The sequence below is a fragment of the Callithrix jacchus genome, chromosome 20 (assembly GCF_049354715.1).
Source record: "Callithrix jacchus isolate 240 chromosome 20, calJac240_pri, whole genome shotgun sequence".
Classification (NCBI taxonomy): domain Eukaryota; kingdom Metazoa; phylum Chordata; class Mammalia; order Primates; family Cebidae; genus Callithrix; species Callithrix jacchus.
Genome location: NC_133521.1, coordinates 31232912 through 31258098, shown reverse-complemented (window position 1 = coordinate 31258098; position 25187 = coordinate 31232912). Strand labels below are relative to the sequence as shown.

General features: G+C 59.1%; 2 protein-coding genes and 1 long non-coding RNA gene across 19 annotated transcripts in view; 1 reads left to right on the top strand and 2 right to left on the bottom strand.

Annotated features, from left to right (window-relative positions):
• The window catches only part of MTSS2 (MTSS I-BAR domain containing 2), a 24379-nt gene extending 11574 nt beyond the window's left edge, over positions 1-12805 (bottom strand). For 2 of the 15 annotated variants that reach the window (XM_078357711.1, XM_078357713.1), the window contains exons 1-10: positions 12486-12805; positions 7862-7923; positions 7510-7769; positions 6924-7008; positions 6736-6827; positions 6578-6652; positions 5239-5396; positions 4800-4907; positions 3886-3983; positions 1753-1975 (exon numbers count right to left, since the gene is read on the bottom strand). In XM_078357711.1, coding sequence (XP_078213837.1) covers positions 1753-1975; positions 3886-3983; positions 4800-4907; positions 5239-5396; positions 6578-6652; positions 6736-6827; positions 6924-7008; positions 7510-7769; positions 7862-7923; positions 12486-12554 — 1230 coding nt within the window. In that variant the 5' untranslated portion in view covers positions 12555-12805. Of the gene's footprint in view, positions 1-1752; positions 1976-3885; positions 3984-4799; positions 4908-5238; positions 5397-6577; positions 6653-6735; positions 6828-6923; positions 7009-7509; positions 7770-7861; positions 7924-8276; positions 8469-12485 lie in introns of those variants that run through there. The other 13 variants (XM_035282192.3, XM_078357716.1, XM_035282194.3 and 10 more) reach the window with 7 other exon arrangements.
• On the top strand, positions 9591-25187 carry LOC108589290 (uncharacterized). The gene is made up of 3 exons (XR_008478214.2): positions 9591-9706; positions 10105-10188; positions 25068-25187. It is a non-coding gene; the product is annotated as an uncharacterized LOC108589290 (long non-coding RNA).
• VAC14 (VAC14 component of PIKFYVE complex) overlaps positions 14160-25187 on the bottom strand; it is a 128094-nt gene continuing 117066 nt past the window's right edge. For all 3 annotated transcript variants that reach the window (XM_078357719.1, XM_035282185.3, XM_035282187.3), the window contains 4 exons: positions 24202-24320; positions 22611-22690; positions 19985-20135; positions 14160-14798 (listed from right to left, as the gene is read on the bottom strand). In XM_078357719.1, coding sequence (XP_078213845.1) covers positions 14636-14798; positions 19985-20135; positions 22611-22690; positions 24202-24320 — 513 coding nt within the window. In that variant the 3' untranslated portion in view covers positions 14160-14635. The remainder of the gene's footprint in view (positions 14799-19984; positions 20136-22610; positions 22691-24201; positions 24321-25187) is intronic.

Sequence of the window (25187 nt, the reverse complement as noted above, 5' to 3'; positions counted from 1 at the left end):
GGTTACGTAAAGTAAGATGTCAACATTGGGGAAGACTCTGGGAAGGGTATGAGGGAACTCTACATATTTTACAATTCTTCTGCAAGTCTAAACTGATTTCAAGATAAAAAGTTAAAACAAAAACAAAAAACCCTCTGTGGGTAGGTTACATAGAAAAAAAGAGAAAAAGTAGTATTTTTTAATTTTATTGATTGGAAGATAAAATTGAAGAAATGATTCAGACTCTATCTGGAGAAACAAGGAGATAGAAAATATGAGCTAAGAGATGCATAAGATAGAAAGAGAAGCGGCCATGCATCCAGCCAGAATCCCCACAGGAGAGAATAGACAGAATGAAAGTGGGAATAAAAAGATAATCACTGGCTGGGCGCGGTGAGTAACGCCTGTAATCCAAGCACTTTGAGAGGCTGAGGCAGGCAGATCCCTTGAGGTCAGGAGTTCAAGACCAACATGGGAAACGAGGCAAAAATGCCATCTCTACTAAAAATACAAAAATTAGCTGGGCACGGTGGTGCATATCTATAGTCCCAGCTGTTTGGGAGGGTGAGGTGAAAGGATCGCTTGAGCCTGGGAGGAAGAGGTTGCAGTGAGCCAAGATTGCGCTACTGTGCTCCAGCCTGGGAGACAAAGTGAGACCTTGTCTCACAAAACAAACAAAACAAAACAAAACAAAACGAGATAATGACTGAAAATTCCCGGAACAAATGAAAGACATGAGTACAAACCAAGAGATGTTAAATAAAAACAAATCCACATTATAGACACATTGTGGCAAGACCGAAGAGAAGGCCTAGAAGTGCCCAGAGAGAGACGGAGATTCTTCAGGAAGCAGCATCAGTGTGACTGACAGCAGACCTTCCAACCAGTGGCGGAAGCCAGAACACAGTGGGAAAATTCCTTCAGTGTGGATGGGAGACAGCCGTCACCCCCGGGTAGTGTCCCCGGCAAAACTGACTTTCAAGAAAGAGGATGAAATAAAACATGTTTACAGATAAACAAAAAGAGTTTACTCCTACAGATGTATGCTAAGAGAGTTTCTTTACTTCAGAAAGAAAGAAAATAGACTGGAGGATTTGAGATGCAAGGAAAAAATGACAAGAAATGTCTATTAACATATGGGTAAATCTAAACAAGCACTGTATGTATAAAAAAATTCAGAAGAAAAATGTCATTTGTGGGCACTATAAAAAAAGAGAAAATAATGTAGCTTATAAGTCTGAGAGGGAGTGGTTGACAAGTATAATAATCTATGTGAAGGGCCTTGAATAATTCAGGAGGTGGGGTTGTGACTTTGTAAGTATGCATGGTACAATTTCAACGTGACCTATAAAATAAAAGAGATAGAGTATAACTTACGATCCAGTTGAGGGGAAATAAGAGAAAAGGAAAAACAAAGGCAAGGGTAGAGACAAGAATTCAGGACAAATAGAAGAAATCCAGAAGTCCAAACATGTCAGTAATCACAATAAGTAGGAACGGGCTGAACATGCCAACTAAAGATGGAGGTGGTCAGATTGGATAAAAAAAGAAAATCTAGGCATCATGCTGCTAACAAGAGACTCATTTAAAATATAAAGATAGGTGAATTTAAAAGCAGATATAGAAAATGATAATATAAATACTGAACAGAATAAAGGCCTCAGGGCCTTCAGGCCAGTCTCAACAGCAATAGTGGCCCCACATGTGACTTGCCTGATGCTGGCATAAGGCTGTGGCACCCCACCCTGATTGACCCTCCTAATGCCCCCTCACCTGGCTGGTGATGTCTGAAGGCATAGGCGAGGGGGGCTTGGAGTAGGTGGCGTCCTGGGAGACGAAGCCAGAGTCATGGGAGGAGACGCTGGAGAGGCGAGTGGTGGTAGTGGCTGGCTGCGCCAGGCTGCGGTAGCGACAGGTGGAACTGGGTGAGTATGTTTGGGCACCCCCAGGCCATGGGGCTCCGCCACCCTTGGCACTGCTACTGCTGCTGGGGGCACTAGGGGAGTGAAGGAGGAGGGCACAGCAGCCAGACAGGGAGACAGAGGGGTGTGTGTTTGGGAGAGGGTGACAGACGAGGGTGGGGAAAGAGGTGAGGGGCAAAGGAAGGAAAAGACAATGTCAGACTAGGAGGTCCTGAGACCCAGGTACTACAGAGGAGCTGTGTTCTGGGACGGTGCGGAAGGGGAGGGCCAGAGCAGGGTAACCCCAGTCCTAGCGCTGAGGGGAGCCATGGTCAGGGAATGCCCAGGGTGAGGCAACCTCTTTGCCTCCTATTCTGCCATTAGGAACAGCTGTTTGGGCTGGGTGTAATGACTCAGGCCTGTAATCCCAGAACTTTGTGAGACCAAAGGTGGGTGGATCACTTGAGGACAGGAGTTCAAGACCAGACTGGATAACATTGCAAAACCCCATCTCTACTAAAAATACAAAAGTTAGCTGGGCATGTTGGTGGGTGCCTGTAAATCTAGCTACTTGGGAAGCTGAGGGACGAGAATTGCTTGAACCCGAGAGGTTGAGGCCACAGTGAGCCATGATTGTGCCACTGCACTCCAGCCTGGGTGACAGAGCGAGACCCTGTCTCACACAACAAATCAAAAACCAAAAAAACCTATTGGCTTCGCCAGATACCTTAATCTAGATTCTTATATCCTATATAAAGAATATATATTTATCACTGATGACCCCCATTTAAATAAAATAGGTTAATGATGGGGAAACTGAGTCACCAGGCATCAAACAATTAGAGCCAGACACAAGTCTGATCATTTCTAACCCACCTTCTCAAAATTTGGTATTTGCCATCCAATCCTAACTGGATATGGATGCATCTAGCATATGGTGATGGTGTGTCTGGGGACAGAGCTCACCTTCCAGGTGGGTCCTGCACCCACCATCACCCTCACCCTCTCCATTCCCTCAAGGGTGTCTGGCCCTCTATGGCTCACACCCTGAGCACAGCAATTCAACCTTTGGGCGGTGTTCCTGGCAATGAAAGTTGCCTTCTCCCTGAGTGTGACCCTGAAGCCTCCCAGCCTCTGCCCCGCTTGTGGCTGTTCCCTGCAACCAGACCCTTCACCGTGGATGGCCACCCATCCAGGGTCTGAAGAGCCTCTGTGGGCCCTGGGCCCTCCTCTCTCTGAGGTAGTAGCTGATCGCTGTGCCTGGCTTCTCCCAAGCCCTGGATGTCCAGCTTGAGTGATTCTGGGGTGAAGGGTGCCATGGCAAAAGGGGAGCCCCGTCAGCACGTTTCTCTGTGCTCACTGCCCTCCCCACACAAGGAAGGCCCCCGATCCTAAGCCTGGTTGGTGACTGCGAGATCCTTGGCCTCTCCCCAGCTCTTCGAGGTCCCGAGGTCAGCCTGGGTCAAGGCTAGAACTGTGGCAGCTGCCCCCATGGGAACCAGCACTTAGGAGCCAGCCAGGCTGGAGTGTCCTATACCTTGTGGCTCCAGCGCACGTTCCCAGAAGCCTTCCCATCCCTCCCTGATCTTCTCTTACTATGACCCCACACCATGCTGGGCCTGGCAGAGTCCAGTGGTTAAATGCTGAGACTCCATACGTCAGTTTCCCTTTCTGTGAGATGGAGATAACATACCTGATAGAGGAGTGTTAGGATCAATGAGAAGAAATGCATAAAGCACTTAGCACAGCACCTGGCACGTAGTGGATGCTCCATAAATGAAGCTGCCGCCGCCCCTGCTCCCTATCCTGCCAGCAACGCCTGTGCCAGTAGCAGTCTTGGGATGACAGGGCACATTTTCCCTCTACATATGCAAATTCCTCAGATGATGTAAAAGTTGTGAATTTTGAGGCCCTGAAGTAATTTCTGATGCAGCTTTGCTGGAGCGTCCCCACTTCCTCTTGGGATACTGCCCCCCACACCCCCGGGAGTCCCACCGCCACTGACCTGCACATGCTGGACTTTCGGGAGCTGGAGCTGCTGGGTGAGGAGGGTGGGGTCTGGTAGGACCAGCTGTAGTCCGAGCCTTTTAGGTCTTTGATTACCTGCACAGGGACATGGATGGGGGCGGGGGTCACTGGAGGCAGCCCCTGGGAGCTGGTAGGGCCAGAAGCCCCCCGACTCTCTTCCCAATTGTGGACCATACCCTAGAAGACCTAGGAGTCTGAAGTTCCCTCCCCCAGCCTTCTCCTAATTTGGGGAACAGGGAGACATGGGGGGACACTGATGCTCCTCCGAGCCCCTTCAGCTCACACACACTGAGTAGAGATTCTGATCTGACCCTGGCCTCATGGGGTACAAGTTGCTCCTGTGCCTCCCTGAGTTTGTTTTCTCCTGCGAATCGGGGCCACCTGTTCCCGTCTCAGAGTGGAAGATTCCCTGACATAACTTGGCAGATGCCGGGCATGTAACAAGTGCCTCTGGAGTGTGCTGCCCTGCAGGCTGTGGGTGGGACCGGTCTGAGTGGAGTGGGAGCAGGGCTGGCGAGGAGGATGAGGTGGCCAGGTCTGCCTGGGTCTAGGGGAGGGGATGGGGTTTCTGGGCACAAAGGGTGGAGGGGTGTCTCCAGATTTGGCAGGTGGTCCGCACAGGTGGAGCAGGGCAGGCAGACTCTGGGCTTGGCTGCATGGACCCAGAACGTTGCACATCTGCTCTGAGTCTGAGAACGCCACTGGCCAGGGCGTACCCTCCCTCACCTGGGCAGGTGCTCTGGGACGGCCTGCAGTGGGTGTTAGAAGGGGTCTGGTCTTGTGCCCTCAGCTGCCTCCCCTAAATGCCATCCCCTTTTCCCCTCTACTTTTCCTAACCTAAGGCAGCCCATCTCCTCTCTGCCCCTGCCCCTGGCCCGAGGGCTCCCGCACCTGCTCACTGGCGGGAGGCAGCTTGTGGGGTTCCGAGGTCAGCACCACCAAGTCATCGATGATGCCCTGCAGGTGGGTGATCTCTCCCAGCATGGTCAGCTCTCCGTTCTGAGGAAGCAGCGAGTCAGCCCCACCGGCCCTGCCGCCCACCCGCCCTGGAGAAGCAGGTCTTGTTGGGCCTCTCCTCTCACCCTTTCTTGCTAACGAATGCTGCTTTGGGGCTGGTGCAGGCGGGGCCCACACAGCCTGGATGGCTGGCGTGGTCTTTCCAGACCAAATCAGTACACGGGGAGCTACGAGACCTGCCTTTGGGCCAGGAGCATGCGGCCTTGATGCTCCTAGCCAGGGAATGCTGAGAAGTGACCTTTCTTGGAGGTCAGAAGGTCAACCCTGGGCCCAGCCCACCCCTCTGGGGTCTTCGAGTCCCCAGGAGCCCCACCACCACGGGCTGCAGGAAGGTGATGAAGGTGCAGAAGCGGCCCCGCTCCTCGATCAGCGCCCGGCGCACAGCCTGCTTCTCCGTCTCCTCCAGCAGCAGGTACATGTCGTTGACGTCTTGTAGGGCACTGTCCAGCTGGGGCTGCAGGTCTCCTTTCCCTGGAGGGGTGGGGAGGAGAGGCCTTGCTGGGGATGCTGGCCTGGCCTGCCACACCCACAAATGGCTCAGACTCTGATGGCAGCATACCCCGGCCATGGGGCTGGGTGCTGCCCTGGGGCCAGGGACTGGGGAGGGCAGTGGGGACTGTGCGGCTTGTGGAAGGGCTAGTCCCATCAAAGCAGGCAGCGAAGACAGACACACGCACAGGAAAGATGCCAAAGCTGCAAAGCCACCCCGGATCGGGGCACCTCCAGGGAGGCTCTTGGAGCCCAGGAGCTCTGCTAACACGGAGCCTCGCTGGCCTCCACCCAGGGCCCGGGATGGTGCCCCGAGTTGGGACAGAAGTGGGACAAAGAGTGTGGGGCTCAACTGTAGGCCAGGCCATGGGGACAGGAGTCAGGAGAGCTAGGGCTGGGCCTTGAGGGCAGGGAAGGGGTCTGTCTCAGTGTGAGTCCCCACTCAGCTCAGGGAGCAGTGCACACAGACAGCAACAGCGACACAAGAAGCAGCGAGAAAGAGAGAGGTGAGAGGATGATGCAGAGGAGATGATGAGATGGCAGGTGTGGAGGTGACAGGTAAGGACACAGGCCAGCCTGGTGAGGGTGGGGCAGCCAGGGCCTGTGGCCCCACCCCACCCCGGCCAACCCCTTCTGGCCTGGCAGACTGACCCAGCAGTGGCCCCAGACTCATCCCTGGCCAGGGGCCCTGGGGGCCCCAGGGGTACTGTGCCCCAGGCCCCTCCCTCGCGGACCGACCGCCTTCCTGGCTTCTCGTTGGCCCGGAGAGGTTCCTTCCAATGGCCCTGAGCTGAGGGAGACAGACAAATGCGACAAGGGCGGGAGGAGCAGCTGGAGGGACCGACATTTGACTTACCAAGTAGCTCTACAGGAAGGATGTGGGAGGAGAGGAGGAGAGACAGAGAAAGAAAGAATGTGTGAAAGACGCCGGATGGACAGAGCCACTCCTGGGGCAGGGCTGCCTGGGCCTCCTGCTGCCTCCCAGAGGGAGGTTCTGGACCAGGTCTGGGGGGCAGGGCGGCTCCCTCTGTCCCACCCAACAGGTTGGAAGGTCCTGTGTCAGGGACAGCGCCCCTTTGGCCAGGATGGGGCGCCCCACGGGGCGGCGGGGCTGTGGAGCGGGGCCACGGGGCTGTGGCTTGCGGGGCCGCGCCGGGCACTACCTTTGCGCGCCTTCTTTTGTAGCTTGAGTGTGTCGGACGACTTCTTCTTGATCTCATGCCGGGCTCGTTTGTACTCTGTGCAGAGTGGGAGAGGGGAGCGCTCTAATGGGGTCCCTGAGGAGTGGGGGGCAGGAAGCCCGGCCCCTCGCGGCCCCCACCTTTCGCGTGGTCCTTATCCAGCTGGTTGGCCGCCTTCTTCCAGTCCTCGATGCGCTCCTGCAGTGGGTTGATGAGGCTTTCCAGCAGCGCGCTGCGGAGGGAGGGCGGGTGGGAGCGCATGTCAGGGCAGTGCTCCCCCGCCCCGCCCCGCCCCGCCGCGCTGCCTGCCCGCCCGCTGTGCACTCACTTGGTGAACTGCCGCAGCTTGGTCTCAATGCTGCGGTGGCGCATGCACATGCGCGTGAGCGCCGAGCCGATGTCCCGCGTGGCCCCTGGCGAGGTAAGCGCGGTGTGGGAAAGGGCCAGCTGGGGCCTGCGCAGTCCCGGCCTCAGGCCAGGAGGGGGCGCCCCGCCCCCACCGAGCCTCAGTCCCACCGGCCCGGGGGATTAGGGGCCTCTTCCTTCTCCACTAGCTCTTCCTCCGCCATCCCCGGCTGGGAGAGGCGGGCGCCAAAGACCATTCCAGGAGCCGGCCAAACGACCCTCCTGGTGTGCCCAGATGCAGGTGTGGGAGTGTAAGCATGCCCAGGGCCCAAAGGAGCAGGAGCCCAGGTCTCTGCCACTCCGACCAGTGGGCAGAGGAGGCGCCAAGCCTAGCGGCGTGCTCACCTGCCCCCGCGTGCTCTCAGAAGGGCACGCAGGCACGGGTGGGAAGAAGCCCTAAGGAGAATCTCTGTGCGAAAGGGGGAACAGCGTGGCTGGAGGGGGGAGGGTCACTTGAGCAGCCCACAGCAAGAAGGGAATCCCCAGGGACCACTCCTGTCACCACTCACCTACTCCTGCTTGCATGCCTCTTGTGATGAGGGGCTCATTCTTTCCACGACCAGCCCATTCCATTAAGGAACGGAACTCAAGGTCCTGGGCTTGGCATCTTCTCTCTGGCCCATCCTCTACTCTGCCTTTCCAGCCTCCAGGCCCACCCTGGGGCACCCCCAACCTCCAGCCATGCCCCTCCCCACCTCGGGTGTTGGTAGCCATGTCAGCCACTTTCTGGAAGGCATCCAGGAAGGCCACAGCAGCCAGCACGGTGGTCCTGGGGAGAGGGACAATGGCACAAATGGTCAGGGGATGGGGGTGCTCTCTCTGCCTGCCCCTCCCCTGTGGGGGTGCCCTGGGCCACCTCACCTCAGCTGGGAATGCAGCTTCGTGGCCTTGGAGTTGAAGTCCTCCCAGATGGGGTAGGAGCTCTGCCGGTGAGATGGGAGAGGAAGTGAGGTTCTTGCAGCCCTGCCCCATGGAGAGGGAGGCTCTGGGCCCTCTGGGAGGGACAGAGAACCAAGGACAGAGCCACCAGGCGTGAGCAAGGCCTGTCTCTGGGAATGGGCACCTTTGCCACGCCCTGCCTCCCTGATGTCAGGATGTCTACCCTACAGGCTATAGGGTGTCCATATCCTCCCTCAGGGGAAGCGGAACAGGAAGTAAGTTTCTGTCAGGCAGGTCCTGTCCCCTTGGGGTTTCCCAGGGCCTGGCAGGGAATCTGGGCTGAGCCCAGTGAGGGGCTTGTGTTTCTGGGACATGTGCCTGGGACAGTGGCACTGACCGGCCCACCAGAGCAGAGGTACAGCATGGAGGGCAGGGCTGAAGGCACACCAGGTGTAGACTGGGGCATCCAAGGCCCCCCACCCTGTGTCCTGGAAGCTGTCATCCCAGGCTAGCAGCCGTGGCTCCCAGGGCCAAGGAGGCTGTGGCTGCTGCAGGGCCTGGCCAGCCTGCCCGGGACAACCAGGCCCTCGGCTGAATGGGGCCTTGTGCGGCCAATAGAGCCACCTTTCTCCACCCCCTTCTCCCCTCCCCTCCTGGGGAAACAGTGTGGCCTTTATCCCAGGCTGGCCCAAGGCTCCAAGTTGGGAGGGGGTTTCCCAGTGGGGAGGTCAGACTCCTGGCGACTGAGCTGTCCAGTCTGATTATGGGGCTTTTCTGGCTAACGCGTGCCCTGGGGTCCAGGGGAAACCTAAGCCCTGGCCCAAACGCCCTGTGGTGGTCTTCCTCCTTGAAGGGGAGCCCTGGGCGGGCCAAACCCCAGCCCACAAGGGCTGCTGACCCTCCCCTTTATGTAGGATGGGGCACTGGAGGCTGGGGCTCTTCCCAAGGAAAGGGGAAAGCGGAGTCCCTGGAGAGCCAGGGACTCAGAGGGAGGCTCTGCCCAGCTGCAAGGAGTGGGCTTGGGCTGGGCCTGCCAGGCTAGGAGAGTTTGCAGGGTGAGATGGAGACAGGTCGGCTTTAGGGACCTCAGAATCTCCCTCCCCTCCCAGCCCAACCAAACCAGTGTCCAGAGAAACCAAATATTTGCAAAGTCCACAGAGCTTGAAACAAGAGTGGGGAAGCTGTGGGGGGGCTGTCTCCAGGCCGGCATAGCTCAGGGCGAAGCGGCCTGGGAAGCTGTTCTTGGCCGTCCCAAGGAGTGGACTCATGCCACTGTGTCTGGGTACCCCTAAGGGTCTTCGAAAAGGGGGCACTTTCCCACTGCCTAGAACCCCACCCCACCTAGTCTTGAAGCCTTGCTAAGACCTCCCTCTAGGGAGTAGAGAAGTTGCTAGGGGCGCCGGGGGGTCCAGAGCCAGCTGTCCTGGCACCCAGAAACCTTCTTAGCTCCCGAGCAGCCCTGGGGCAGACTCAGAGATTAAAGCCTCTTCCCTGGGGAGGGGACAAGACGGGGCGCAGGGGAGGCCAGGCCATTTTCCCTTCAGCAAATGGACCCAGGTGCCTCAGTCTCTAAGGACCTGGACCCACCCCCCTCCCCACGGTAACCACATAAATGACCCAAGACAAGGAGGTACGCCTTATTTGTTTATATCTGCCTCTTCACGATAGGTCAGTTTTTCTGGTTAAAAGTAAGAGACATTGCTCCAAGAACAGCATCCTCAGCCTTCATCTGAGACAGGCCCAGGCAAACAGCCTTCCCAGCAGCCCCATGGGATGACTACCACGACTGCCCCCATTTCACGGACGAGGAAACGGAGGCCCATAGAGGTTAGCTCATTTGCCACACAGCCATAGGGTGGCCGGGTCTGGACCTCATCCTATGTCTGCCTAGTCACTGGACGCCAGGTAGAGGGGACTCCCTTACAATGCAGGGAGACAAGCACTGAGCGTCAAGGTTGGGGAGGCAGCAGGGACTGCCGGGATGCAAGAGACACCCAGTTCCGCCCCAAGCACAGTGGCTGCTCTGGAGTGGGGAGGTGAGGGGCTTGTCACTAGAGGCTCCCAAGTGGATGGGGATGAGGAGGCTCTGTCTGTCCCGGCATTGGCTGTGGTTCAGATGTGGAGTACGGGTGAGCAATCCAGCCTCCAGTTCCAGGGAGTGGGCTTTCCATGTGCCCCTGGGAAAGGGCCTGTCTGAGCCTCGTTTTCTTCACCTATAAAATCAGGAGCGGAAGGGCACCTGCCCCACCAGGCCAGTGTGGAGACTGAAGCAGACTGCCCAGCCAGCATCGCGCAGTGCCCAGCACACAGTAAGTGCTCAGTTAGCACTGGCTAGCCATACGCAAGCCCTGCCCTCTGCCAGGGGCCCCTAGCAAAGGCCTGGCCAGGCTTATGTGACACACGCCACTCTTGAGGGGGTGGGCGAAGATTATGACCGGATTTTTTGGATGGGCCAACAGTAAGTGGAGGCCTTATTCACCTTGAATAAGGTGAATTAGGCACCGTGCCCAGGCTGGGGACCTTGGGCAAGTCCCTGCTCCTTTCTGGGCTTCAGTGGGCAGCCTGACACCAGCAGGCATCTGACCTCGGCCCCTGCTCAGTCCAAGGTCAGGGCCTCCCAGGGGCCCAGGGGAGAGGGCTTTTGTGGGGTCTGTGGAGTCGCTGTGGGGTGGCCTCACGGGGCAAGCTCAGTCTCCTCAATCCGGCTGCTGCTGGTTGCCTTCCTCTGTGGAAGCCCTGCTGCTCAGGCCACCGAGGGAAAAACTAGCAGCTGCCCTCCAATCCAGGCGGTGAGCTTCCAGGTGGCCTGTCCCCTCCTCTGCCCCTGAACACGCGCCTGTGTCATAGTTAGGGGCACATCTGTCTTGGCATCATCCCAGCTGAAGCCTCTCCTGTTTTGCCTCCACATGTTGGCAAATCCTGCCCAATGTCTGGCTTGAACCTCTTGCTCTGATCTGGGCCCACTTCCGTCTCATCCCAAAGTTCCTTGCAAATCGGCTAGAGAGGGAGAGAGATGGTCCGCTTTTGTGAGCAAAATCTGCTGCTGTCTGCCGTGGTTGCTATGAGGTTGCCAATGGTGGTGGGTGATGGGGTGTGGGAAGGCCCATTCTTAGCCAGCCCTGGGATCAGCCAGGGGAGGGTGGTTTGGGTGGCCCAGTCCCCGACAGGATTCTGGAGCCAGGGCTGTGATGTCTACAGGGCAGGTGGGGACTGCTGTGGGCTGGCGGAGGGGCCCGGATGTATAGTTGTAAGAGATGGGGGCCCCCCGGAGAGTACACCATAAGGGGCAGGGGGTGGGGTCCATCTACAAACTGCTAACTGGGTAGTCCCAGGCCAGGCTGGCTTCAGGCCTCTTCCGGGGGCAGGGATCTGGCAGCTGTCCCTGGGGCTGTTGTCCTGGCAGCACCGGGAGCCTCGACCTTCAACCTGCCAGCAACTCCCACCCCTCAAGGGGCCTGTCCCAGCAGCACTGTGCTGGGTGGCATCACCCCCATCCCTGACCTGGTGGGATTCTGTGTTGTGCACTTGAGAGTGTGCAGTGGTGGGTTGTGGAGGTGGGGGCCCTTGGGAGTTCCTGTGGGTGCCTCCTTTTTTCCCCTTCTCCCAGCCCCCAAATCCTGCTCCTTCATCCAGGAAAGGGGGCAGGGCAGGAGGGCTGGTTTCTGGCCCCCATCCTATCACTGGAGCTGGGCCCTCTCTGCCTAGTCAGCCTAGGGCAGCCTTGCCAAACCTTGTCCTCGTTTTGGGAGAGGAACCCACTAACTCTCTCAGGAGGAAAAATGGGGGCTGAGGTCAGGGGCAGGGTCCAACAGTCTCCTTAATGACCTTGAGCCATTCCCAGGTCTCAGTTTCCCCACCTGGTGGGGTGAGGAATGAATGGGTAGCCGGCTCCAGCCTGACCTTAGGCAATCCTGAGGGGGGACGGGGGCTCCGAGCTAAGAGCCCAGGGTGGTAATGGGGTAGGAAAAGCGCTCCCTTGGGGTTGCTCCACCGACCCCAACCTTCATCCCGACTCCTCCCAAGGTGACGATGAAGGTCTATCCTTGGGATGCAGGGACATTCAGCCTGGAGACCTTGGAGTCCTGAAGCTTCCGGGGGGCGTTGGGGGTGGGGCGGGGCTGGGGGCAGCAGTCTCAGGGTACGGCGCAGAGGCCTAGGTCGGCGGGGAAGGAGTTAACGGTTCTCTGCTTTAATATTTTTTACTGCTTCGGCGGTGACAGCATTGTCTGGGCTCCCGGCTGTGGGGGAACATGGTGGTGGAAGGGGGCGGAGGCCCGGGAGACCCCGGACCGTTAAAGGGCCCTAGAGTCCGTCCGGGAGACAAACCCCATTCATGGTTTGGGGGTCTGGGACGCAGGGAGCCTGCGTGTGCACAGGCTTTGGGTCAGGACCCACGGGGCTACGGCGGACACCGCATGGACACCCCGACGCATGAGCACCCACACACCCAGACGGGCGTCCGGAGACACGGGCGCCCAGCAGGCGCAGGCAGGACGCGCTCAGACAAGGACACACAGACACTGCGGTGCGCGGCCACACCGGGCTCGGAAGCTCACCGCCACGCGTCCCCAGGGGGACCTGCACCCACCGCCGCGGGCCCGGTTACCTTCATGTCGTTCACGATGGCCTGGAAGAGCCCGCCCAGGGCACCGCATTCCTTCTCCGCCGTCTCCATGCTCGGGCCTGGCCGGGCCGCAGCGGCGGGGCGCACGGAGCGCAGGGAGCCACGCAGGGGAGGGGGCCAGGCCGCGCCGGCGCTCGTTCCGAGGCCGGGCCTCCCGCCTAAGTGCAGCGCTCAGCGGCCCGCCGTGCCGCGCTCCGGGGTCGCGGGCCTCCCGCGGGTGGCGCGGGCCATGTCGCGGCGCTGGCGGGCGGCACGGGGGGCGCGGCGCGGGCAGCTCGCGGTGCAGCCTCGGCGCGGGGACTGACGGTGGCGGTAATCCGAGCTGCTGAGGCTCGGGCGTCACGTGGGCGCGGCGGAGGGGGGATCGCAGGGAGGGAGGGAGGGAGGGAGGGAGGGCGGGCCGGCCGGCCGCGCGGGAGGGAGCTGTGGGAACGGCTGTGCGGGCGCAGGCCCATTCGCGGCCAGAAACCAGGGCTTTGAAATCCGAGCCCGGGCGCTGCCAGACTGGTCCGGCGAGCGGGGCGGCGGGCGCGGGTCGCGGGGCGGCGCTAGAGCAGGGTCTGCCCTGCCTACGCGGGAGCGGAATGGGTGGCTGAGTTTCGGGCTTCACAACACTTTCCGGCTTTTGGTCTGTGGTGCAGGGGACTTCCCGTGCTTCCAAAGACGGGCAGTGGGTACAGCGGCGGGATGGGATACACAGCACAGAGCAGAGCGCAGGGGGTCGTGGGGCCGCCGGTCTTGGGATGTTTCATCCCAGGCCCAGACCTTCCTCCTTACTGACCCTTCTAAGTTCTTTGACTCCTTTTACAAGTGCAAGTGGTGGTGATGCCACCCAGATGGGGTGCCCAAGGCAGGGCTTTTGAGGGGGCAGGGGCCTCAGACAACCTCCTTCCTAGCGGGTAGGGGCTCATGTCTGACAGAGCTGGACTGTCCCTGGTCTCTGCTACCTGGGTCCACGGTGGGTTCGATGCACACATGTGCATGGGGTGACAATGTTAAGTGCAGTCTGTCCTGGAGACTCCCAGGTGGGGAAACCCACCCTAGGGGGCAGCATGATGCGGGGGTGGGGAGTGGGTGGGTGGCACTCTGGGGAAGAGCAGGCACAAGCTCCTTCTCCCCTACTCCAGAGGCCAGAGGGAGCCAATTACAAGCTCATTAGGAGACCAAGCCCAGGGTTCCCAAAGCCTGGGGACAGGTGGTATCCCCGTGGGTGAGGAGGGGCTCTTTCAGCCAAAGCACTGACTGGGGCACCTGTCCTTCCCTGGACTGCTCTGGGCTTTTCCTCCCCTTGCTCAGCGATCTGCAGTGTGCATTGGCCTTTCATGCAGGAACTCCTGGGGCTCAGCTCCCATCTGCCCAGTAGGGAACTCCCATTGCCCCAGGGAGTCAGGATGGAGGCAGGATGAGAAAGGTGGATTAGAGGCTGGGGGAATGCAGGGTTTTAGGGTAGGTCGTGCGTGGTGCTGTATAGGAAGATGCAGGTTCCAGAAGCGGAGACCTAGGCTCTAGGCCCATGGCCCCACTCAGGTTGAGTAGGGGAACAGGCCCTGGGGCAACCACTTTTCCTTAGGGCCATCCTGAGACCCGATCTCCAGGACAGGGTGAGGCTCTGCGGCAGCTGCAGGTGTCAGCTGGGAAGGAGCAGGCGGGGTTGGGTTGAGGGTTTTCTGTTATTTCTTTATTGGGGTGGGGGTGGGATGCATCATTCAGATCTTTGTGCTGGTGCCTATGTGTATACAAGCACACACACATACAGGCATGTGTTCACGTATGTATACATATACACACAAGGCCAGAGCTCTGGTGTGTGGGGGAGGCCCAGCTCTTTTTCCAAGAGGGTATTAGATAGAGGTTGATTCCACAGGATGGGTGGTGTCTGAGGTTGTAGCCCCCTGCAGGGTGGGCAGCCAGCTCCGTGTGAATGCCAGGATGCAGCCGACAGCGCTGGAGGCCTTTGAGCTGGGCTTTGAGACGAGCTTGGGCAGACGCAGCAGCCTCTGGTGTCCACACTGCCCTGGGCTGGCAGGCCTAGCCTTGGTCCTGAGAGTCAGGTCCTTGAGCTCCTTGGGAGGGCGTGACGACCCTGAGTGCTTCATGGGACCACTCGGCGGGCCCTCCTCCAGCCAGGCCGGTCAGAGGACAACCCTCCGGTCCAGGTGATCCCCACGCCCACTCCGTTGGTGCCGCACTTCCAGGTGCTTGTTCTGGACCTTCTCAAAGTGCTGCAGCAGCTCTGCGTAGTCGATGCTGGGGGAGTCAGCTTTCTGGGACTTGGGGGCTGCCTTTAGACTGTCTCTGGGAAGAGGGAGCAGAAACGCTCAGTCAGGGGATCGGCTCACACGGGAGTGGCTGCTAGAGGTCAGTGGGGTCAGGGGAAGAGCTGCAGGCTGGTGGGCTCGGCTTCTGGGCATCTGTCTCAGACCTGGCAACTCTTCCTCCACAGCCAGCCCCAGAGCTGGGAAGCTCCTGAGCATCCCCCTCTTCCACAGTTGGTGGGTACAGCCCACATTGCTGCTTGGCTGTTGCCCTCAGCCTGTGGGCTGCGATGGCGCCCGGAGAAGGCATCGCATTGGGAAGCATTTCCTGTTTACGAGTGGCTCCCTTTGGGGTGAAAGCCAGGGCTAGCAGCCAGCCAGGAAGCCAGCTGGGGCCTGGAACAGGGTTGGGGGAAAAGGGAGGTGGTAGCCTGGCCCTTTCTCTGAGGCAGGGCTAGGACTGGGGAAAATGGGGATTGCTGAAGAGCCTCTGCTGGGCCCTCCACTTGGCAGGACATTTGTTTTTGAGGGTTGGGGCCCTGTGGCCTGCAGTCACTCACTGTCCCTGCTGGGAGGGATGCTGGTCTTGCCACTGGACATGCCGAGTACTCCTCCATTCCTGATGCTACAACCCTCTCCAATTGCTCTGTACAGCAACACAGGTTGTACACTGTACAACTAGTGTGCACGGTGCTCCCTATAATCCTGCAGTGCGGTAGCCTTGCTGTCCCCAACCAGCCCAGTGCTTAGCTTGCCCCGGGGACGAGATCCCCGTGGGGTCCTGTCCCATTCCTACTCACCCTCCAGCAGCGTCTTAGGAAATGTTCTGCTCCCTCCCTTTGGCCTCACAGTTTTGGAGAAGCAGATCTGTGTGGGGTAGGTAGTATCTACTTCCAGGCCCTGAGGCCTGGTGGCCTTGGCAAGGGGTGTCAGGAAGACTCTGGGCTGCTTAGCTAAGCAGAGAATCTTGGGGGCTTCATGTTCATGAAAAGATGCCAATACGGGGGGTGGTGCAGGCAATGGCAGAGCACAGGAGCTAGACAGACCTGGACCCAACCATAATGCCACTGCTTCCTAGTGGTGTCACATAGGTATGTGACTATTTCCTCATCTGCAAAGTGGGGGCTATCTCAGGTGCATCCCTGGGGTGGCTGCCAACATGCCTTGATACGACGTGTAAGTGCTTTGCCTGGTGTCCAGCCCCAGCCTAGGTACCTGGTGGGGCCCACTGTGGCTACAGGTCTGCCCACCTGACGTAGGGCCGGCCGGGGCCCAGTAGCTTGAGGGTGGAAATAAAGGAGGTCATTTTGGGGAGACACAATGGAGCTCCTCCAAAACACACCCTTGGCAATGAGTTCAGTCCAGCAGGAAGAACCAACGGCCAGACAGTTGCCTCTGATGGCCTGCCAGCCTGCTGGGTAGGACCGGGGCAGGGGGACTCTTCCAACAGTTGAGATGCCATCTGGGGCCCGGAGGCAGCCTTCTGCAACCCCACTCAGCTCTGCCTGCCCACACCTGTTCCCGTCCCGCCTCCCAGCTGAAGATGCACACCAGAACACATCATCTTGGACGTGTCTGTGGCTGCTGCTTTTCTAGGCCTGGCACTCCTGCCTCCCGAGCGGGGCTTGCTGACATTAGTTCAACAAAGATCCAAAGCAGCCAGCTGGGACCCACTCTAGAGGGCCAGGCTGTGGTTGCTCTTGGGAAGGGACCTCCCAGGCACTGTAACCCTGGGGCCCAGGTGGCACTGCTCCAATAGTGGCCTGGACTTCTGAGGATGACAAGGAACACCCTGGAGCTTGGAGCCCTAAGTCCAGGGTGTGGCCGGATGCTCCTCTAATCCACTTAGGCCAAGGCCACAGGTATGACCCTAAAATGTTTTCTGATGGTGAGCACCCATGGGTCTGTGCGCTGCTCCCCCATGACACTCCTGGCAAGCCAAGGCTTTAGGGAGATGCTTCTAGCACTGGACAGCAAACCTGGGGAGATGGGCACTGGGGTGGCGGCGTGGGAAGAGTGGGCCACATCTGCTCCCTGGGCCCTTAGGGTTGCAAGAAGTCCTGCTACCTGTGACAGGAAGACCCTTCCTGGCTGGAGGCCTTGGGAGCACGGCGGGCTGTGTCCCTGGGGGTGGGAGACACCGCCTGGGCTGCTGAGCACAGAGGCCAGGGCCGCTCTCCCACCTAATGAGCACAGCCACGGCCGCTCTCAGGCCCTGCATGTCCTCTGTAGGTTCATAACCACCCTTGGGCACTGAGGCTGAGGCCAGCCCACAGCAGTGTGGGGAGTCCTGGACTCAGGGCCGGCTCTCGCTCCTGCCATCCCACCCATGCCTGTGTCGCCAGCTTTTTCTTAGAGGTTCCCTCCTGCTTCACTGAGGAGACAGTCCCTGGGGAGTGGCCCAGAAGACCGGGGGGTGGGGTGGGAGAGCTGTGGTCCCCAGGGCCCCGATGGCGCCTGGAGCGCACAAACTCCCCCAGCTGTTCCCGACTGCAAGGCCTGCCCCGCAACACGACCTGGTCTGCCAGCTGCCTGCCCTTCCCAGGGCTGGGACTGTCCTCAGCTCTGTTCCCAGGACCTGAACTGTCCTCTGGGCCCCACCGTGCAATCTGACCCCTCCCCCAGCTGTTCTGGAGGTCCCTGGCATACCCACTGCTCCTGTGCCCCTATCTATGGTAGCTCTCCCTAAGTCCTTGCAAAGAAAGGCTGGGGGGCCAGAGGCTTGAAGGCTATGAGATGCCTCACACACCCATTTGGTCCCAATGTGCATTTACTGACCAAGTAACTAAAAGCCCGGAGAGGGCACTGGGCTTGCTGGAGGTCACACTGAATCCATGGCAGAGCTCACACCAGATCCTACTCTAGGCCTGCAAACCATCCAGTGACCCTCAGAACCTTCTACCCAGAGGCCTCAACCCCTTGGCTCTAGAATTCCCTGACTCTGATCGTGGGAGATTCTGAGGAAAGCCGTGAGCTGGCTGCCTTCCCAGCTGCCCTCTGCAAACTTGTCCTACCCTGGTTTGGGGAGATGGGGAGGGGTACGACTGCTCTGAGCCTCTGCTCCCCTCACAAGAAGAACTCAGCACGCAGAGCCTGAGAAGCCTCCCAGGAAGGCAGGCTGGTTCCCACTTGGAGACTGCAGGTCACAGGGAAGCAGCCCTCCCTGCCTCCTCCCTGCTTCTAGCTGCACCTTTCCCTCCTGGTGCCTGCCAAGGCGGCTCTGACACCATGAGGCATTGGAAGGGCCAAGGCAGAGGCTGGGCAACAGCGAGGCAGTGTGGCTTCTGGGCCTCTTTTGGAGTCTCCAGAGCTGGCAACACTCTGGCCACAGGAACCCACATGGATGTCCTACTCCATGGCTGACCCTGCATCACATGATCTCTCCTGGGGACCACCTGGCAGCACCCTGGACAGCTGGGAAGGCCTAGTCCTGCCATGGCAGAGCACTGCCTTCTAGAGAAAGGGGGCAGGGAAAGCAGGGGCCTGTCTGGGGGCCACAGTTTCTGGTGGTTCAGCCTCTCCAGCTAGCCTGGGTCGGAGGGCCTATCAGGTGCCCTACACTCAGCTATCGCAGGGCCAGTCTGGGTGCGAGGGGCAGTGGGAGCTGACGCCCACCGATGTGGTGGGCATAGGGGCTCTGGGCAGGCCTTTCTCAAGGCTGCCTATGTCTGTTGCAAGGGTGAGCGCCTGAGGCCCTTTGCTAGAGCAAGGCGCCAGGCCTGCTGAGTGGCGCTAAGGGCCTGGGAGGGAATTCTAGACACACAGGGCATCTGATGCAAGCTGGGTGCACTCCATTCAGCGTAAATCTTCTCAGTGGCTCTGCTGGTTTCCATGGCGACCTGACAAGTGAAATTTTCCATCTCGGATGCCAAATGCCTGTGGATGAGGCAAAGCCTCCAAGGGTTACCAAATATAGACACAGCCCTACAGGCTCTGGGGTAGGGGCCAGCCGTGGGTTCAGGGTGGGAGCCGGCACCCCTCTGCCCAGAGGCTGCCAAGCTGGGCCTCTCGGTGGAGGGGTGCCTAGGACCTGTTCCTTCTATAGGCAGGACCTGAGCAGGTGAGCCTTGAGTGCACCCCTGCCTCCCACCCTGCCCAGGAGGTGACTGAGAAGGTCCCAGCAATGCTGAGGTCTCCCAGTGTCCCAGGGTTGAGCCTCTGCCACAGACAGGGTGGGGAGGGGCTCCATGAAGCCTGGTAAGTGCCCAGGACTGGGCCCTTTCTTGCTCGATGGACACTGGGGCCCCCATCTCTAAGCTGAGGCAGGAACTCCTTCCCTTGCCCAGAGCTTCTCTCCAGCGTCCTCTGTCTGGGTCACTCCAGATGCCCTCAGATTTTTTTTTTTTGAGACAGACTCACACTGTCACCGGGCTGGTATGCAGTGGCGTGATCTTGGCTCACTGCAACCTCCACCTCCCTGGTTCAAGCAAGCTTCAGCCTCCTCAGTAGCTGGGATTACAGGCACGTGCCACCATGCCCAGCTAATTTTTTTTTTGTATTTTTAGCAGAGACAGGTTTCACCATGTTGGCCCCGCTGATCTTGAACTCCTGACCTAATGATTTGCCCACCTTGGCCTCCTAAAGTGCTGGGATTATAGGCATGAACCACCATGCCTGGCACCCACCACTGCCTTTTTCATTTTGAGACAGTTTCACTCTTGTTGCCTAGGCTGGAGTACAGTGGCTCAATGGCTCACCGTGACCTCCACCTCCCGGGTTCAAGTGATTGTCCTGCCTCAGCCTCCCAAGTAGCTGGGACTACAGGCATGTGCCACTATACCCAGCTAATTTTGTATTTTTAGGAGAGATGAGGTTTCTCCATGTTGCTCAGGCTGGTCTCAAACTCTGGACCTCAGGTGATCCACCTGCCTCTGCCTCCCAAGAAGGACTGGGACTACAGGTGTGAGCCACGGCACCCAGCTGTCCTCAGAGTTTTTAGGTTTTGCTCGGCCTCACTTGGCTCAACCCTGATTGATTGCTTGGAGGTGCTGCTACTCCCTGCCACTGTGTGAAAAGTCTCAAAATCCCTGGCCTGGTACTCTGATGTGGACATAAGAGGGCAAGTGGCTGCTGGGGGCGGGGGGGGAATGGTGGCCATAGTGACAAAAGGGGTGGGATGCTGAAGTAAGGGAGGCCTCGGCAACCCCCCCCCCAACAGTCCTTCCTCACCAAGCTCCTCTGGGCCTGTCCCGGCTGGGGAGGGGAACAGACGGTGGGGGCACTCACTCTGTCTGCAGCAGCTCGGGGTTGGGCACGCACTGGAGTCGGTGCGAGAGCAGCTGGAAGGCGCTGCTCTGCGGCAGGAGCATGAGCAGGCCGTAGAGGGCCTTGATCAGGTAGGGGTTGTTCTTCACGTCCAGCAGCTGCAGGCGCAGATCTGGGGTGGGCAGAGGGCAGGGGTCAGCGACCTGGCACTGCTTTGGAACAATGCTTAGCCTATACTCCCTGGCTCCGCCTGGCCAGGGCCACTGGGACCATGGTACCCACAGCCCAGGGACCCAGCTGTGTAGGCCCAGCCAGGTGGCCACAGCCTCTGGCAGGGGGGCATTCCTTCACAGTCAGTTGCACTGCCCCCACCTCCACCAGGAGTGTCCCAGCTATTCCATGATCTCATCTTCCTTTCCACCTGCCTGTCTGATCTTTCCAACAATCACCTCAGCCCGACAACCCCTAGACACACTGTGGGGCCTGGTCTGTTCCCGCCCCGCCCCCTGCTCAGCTGCCTCCCTGGTGATACGAGGGCTCGGGGCGTAGTGTAACAGATTCTCCAGTCGGCTCTGCACGTGCCAGCACGGGAGAGCTATAAATAGGGTGTGCTGGAGAGAAAGACGGTGGATTAGGACAGCTTTAAGGGAGGGCAGGATGGAAAAACACTTTTGTGTGTAGTGAGAGACACAGCAAAGCCCCGGAGTGTCTGGGAGGTGCTTCTGGGGCTCTAGCTCACATGCCAACCTTAGCACCACCCTGCCAGGGGGAAAGAGACGCAGCCAGGGGACTGCTCAGCACACTCCAGCCCATGCTGCTGCATGGACCCCGCTGGTGGCTGGCTGCACCACAAGACAGTCCCGGCTTCCCCAGGGCCCAAAGGGGAGGATTGATAAGGGGCTCTCACTTCTTCTCTCCCATGAGCTGGGAGAATCACTAGCTTCTACCTTCTTGTGTCCCTAGGCCCAGTCTAAGCATTGTTTGTGGAAGATGTGTCACATGCTTTGGGAGAGGGGCTATGTCGCCCCTGCAGCGGCCACACAGGGAGTCCCGCTGACTCAGGGAGCCGAGGAATGGAGGACTCTTGGAGCCGGGGGGGGGGGGGGGGGGGGGGGGGGGGTTTCTCCCCAGGCCTGGCTGCCCCTGCAGAAGTGTGAGCCTGTTTCCAGTCCTTTCTTCCCTTTGGGCCTTGGGGAATGGGCATTGCCTACAGCCAAACCAGCCACCTCTAGGATCCAGGCAACTCAGGGCTGGGACGGTGGTGGGTGACACCAGGGTGGGCCTCTCCTGTCACCCTGCCCCAGCAAAGCCCTGGGCTTGAGGAAGGTGGTTGGAGTTCCTAGGGAGGGCAGTCATTTCAGGGATGCTTCTGGAATGCCAAGAATGTGTAACTGGAGATGAATCAGGACAGACCAGCAGCGGGAGCAGGGTCTTCTTAGGACCTGACCTCAGGTGGCTGCATGGGTGCCTGTGTCCCTGGGAGGCCCTGGGGGAAGTGAAATGTCAGGCTGGGCATACCTGGGACAGGCTTTCGTGCACTCTGCTGAGAGCGGAGTCTCCCTCCTGCCCTCTGTCTCCAGGGCATCAGTCCCCACAGCACCCTGCTTCCTGGCCAAGCTGCTCTTTGAAGGGGGGTCAGTACGGGCTCCAGGGCTCAGGCTGATGGGCTTAGGCCAGGCGGGTCAGAGACACTGCCAGAGAGTGCCAGAGGCCTGGGTGGCCAGCTTGGCAGGGAAAGTGGCCACCAGCAGGGTGGCCTCCTGGCTTCTCTGCACATTATAAACACACAAGTGTCATTCAAAATGTGTATGTTGAGGCGCCAAGAGCTGTGCTTGCCCCAGCCAGCTGCCACTTTTGCACATTCAGCCTGGGTGTTACTAAGCAGGCAGCTCCTGCCCACTGGCTCCCAGCAAATGCCAACTCTTCTTTCAGAGAGGTGCTGGCATGGCTCTTGGGCAAACAGGCACCTGCGGAGGGGCCCAGGGTGACCCACAACTTCAGAGAGCCAGGGCACATGCAGCAGGCTCGGAGGGGTGGCTTGGGACAGCTCAGGGGCAGCCTTCAAGGGGGGGGTTCTGCTGTCAGCGCTGGCCCACACCCACGAGACCTACCTTGAGGGACACAGGCAGGACCTGGGTTCTGATGCCATGTGCCCCTGCCCTGTTCCGCCTGGGCTCACAGTCCTGTCATCTAGTCTTTTTTTTTTTTTTTGAGACACGGTCTTGCTCTATCACCCAGGTTGGAGTGCAGTGGTGCAGTCATAGGTCACTGCAGTTTCTACCTCCTGGGCACAAGTGACTCTCCCACCTCAGCCTTCTGAGTAGCGGTGACTATAGGCATGCACTATCAAGCCTGGCTAATTAAAATTTTTTTTGTGGAGATGAGAGCTCACTGCGATGCCAAGGCTGGTCTCGAACTCCTGGCCTCAAGAGATGCTCGTCTCAGCCTCCCAACATGCTGGGATTATAGGCGTGAGTGACACTGCAGCCCCCAGTCTCAGATTCTCCACATTCCAGAAGCTTCCCTGGGATGACTGCTCTTCCTTCCTCCCCAGCCAAGAGAGACCAACTGGAGACTGGCTCCAGCCACCCCACTGCAGGCCGGCCCTGGGCTCATGGCATGAGATATGGTGGGAGGTTGTTCTTACATGTGAAGATGGGGCACTCGATCAGCTGCACCAGCTTGTCCACCTCTGCGAGGAAGTCCACGGTGACCTCCAGGTCCCCACTGGGTGTGCAGTCAAGGAAAGTCTGACTGCCAGGCCAGTACAGCCGTAGCTCAGAGCACCACGCACCCTCCCCACCCATGCCTGGCTTCCCAGGAGCAGGATTTGGTGCACAAAGGACACCAGTCTCTTCCCTGCTCCTGCCTTTCTGTCCTAAATGGAACCCCCACTTTTGGGAGCTCCAGGTTCCGCTCCAGCAGCTATCTCCTCCACACCCTCCAGGCTTGGGGAGGCTCTTATCATAGGGCTGCAGCCCGTTGGGGGAGGGCCAGGCAGGAAGGTCTCTCTCCTTTCCTGCCGGCAGGGCTTCACTAGGGCTGCAGCGGGTTTGTGGCGCTGGGCAGTGGCCCGCCAGTCCTTGGGTCACAGCAGTGGCTGAGAGGGGCAAACCCAGGTTGCAGAAGGGAAGCAGGCACCCTGCAGGAAGCCAGGCAGGGCCAAACCTCGCCCTCCACGGAGGCACCTCATGGCCCTTTCTTCCTTAGTTCCAACTCCTGGCTGGTCATGTTGCCTTTGAAATCGCACTCCAATCCTGGGTTGCATGTCAGGCACCCATGGATGAGGCTGATTTGCCTCTCAGTATTTAAAAAAAAATCTGGCCAGGAGTGGTGGCTCACATCTGCCATCCCAGAACTTCGGGAGGCCGAGGTGGGCAGATCTCTTGAGGTCAGGAGTTTGAGACCAGCCTGGCCAATATGGTGAGACCCCGTCTCTACTAAAAATACAAAAATTAGCTGTGGTGGTAAATGCCTGTAATCCCAGCTACTCAGGATGCTGAGGCATGAAAATTGCTTGAACCCAGGAGGTGGAGGCTGCAGCAGTGAGGTGAGATAGCCCACTGTACTCCAGTGGGTGACAAAGCGAGAGACTGTCTCAAAAACAGAACAAAACATCTCATCTAACCCTGATGCCTTTTGAGGAGCGTGGTGCTGAGGTGAGCATGGGTGCCTCCCGTTCTGGAGGCCTCCGCCCAGCCCGCTTCTCCCCACCGTGTCATCCTTAAGCCTGTTAGGCTCTAGTTCTATGGCCTCTGGAAGCCCACGCCTGGGCTGGAGCCTGCAGGCACACAAATGCCTGCTCCAGCCATCCACCCACATCCCCAGCTCCGGGCCTTCTCCCCCAACCCCACACCTGGCCCAGGAAGAACTACAATGAACAATGAAGGCAGCCACCTTCTCCCCAGGGTAGGAGCTGGGGTTCTCTCAACCCAGCAAGATGGCTCAGCATCACCGGCTGGAACCTGCCAGGCTGGGCCTACTCAGACCCAGTCCCAACCCACAGGGTTTCCCCCGGCCCAGCTCCCCTCCAGGAGTCCCTCTTTGTTACCAACCTCGTTCTCCCAAATACGTCCCTCACCTCCCAGCATCCAGGCAGCCCTGAAGTCACAAGCCCTGAGGCTGGGTGGAGGCAGGGGGAGAAGATGGCACTTGGGCCCACCTGTTGGGTAGAAACGGGGCACCCGACCCCTTCCTGCCCCTCAGTGGCCCAACCCCAGCAGGGACAGGAAGGATACAATTTCTGGATGAGGTCATAGGCGTGCCGGTAGTTCTGGGTGAGGAAGCAGAGGGACACCGTGGTGACTGGGTTGTGGCACCAAGAGCGGTACAGGCAGCAGAACAGGTTCTGGCTCTCCTGTGAGGGAAGAGGCATGAGCCGTGAGGGACCCCCTAATCCTTGTCCCCTCCTGGTCCATGGGGGTCCTGAGGCAAGGGTCACAGGTCTGAGTCCCAGGGGCCTCGGTGGGGAGGCGGCTGGAGCCAGCTCAGCACCCCAGCTGTTTAGCAGCTCTGCTGGGAACGAGCCGTCACAAAGGAAACGCTGACAGTTCCTCCACAGACCCTGTCATTACCTCTGGGTCCCAGAGCCGTGTGGTGGCTGTCCTTTGTGCTGGCAGGTCTGCTCTTGACAAAATCACAGTAACTGTCCCCACTAGAACTCTGTGGTCCTGGAGTCTCACGGGGCTGGGAGGGTGATGGGGGAGTGGGCAGGGAAGGAAGGAAGCACCCTCAAATGCCATCTCCTCCCCACCTCTGCAGGCCGCCTCAAACACTTGGAGACTGCCCAGGAGCCAAGCCCAAACTTGGGGGAGCCCCTGCCCCTGAGGAAAATTCTTAAGGACTCTGCAAATGTCTGGAAGGAACCACAGGAGGGAGGCAGGGCTGTGGCCTGGATCATCGGAGCCACTTGGCCCCAGATGCCCTCAGTCATGGGCCTGGATATCCCCAAGGTTCCTGAGGAGGGTGCAGGCAGGGCCTGAGCCAGCAGGGGGCCGGGGAAATGAAACCCCCAGGACGCTGCCTGTCCCTGCATGGCTTCTGCAGCCACCACCCTCTGCCAGGACACAAGAGGCCTGGGACCTGCATCTCTCCTTGTTCCTAGGGGAGTGAGAGTGAGTGTCCCCTCTGCTTTTGCTGACCAGTCATTGGTGTGTCCTCACCCAAAGCCTGGGATGGATGGGCAGCAACTGGACACCCTGGCTTACAACAGATGCCTTAGGAG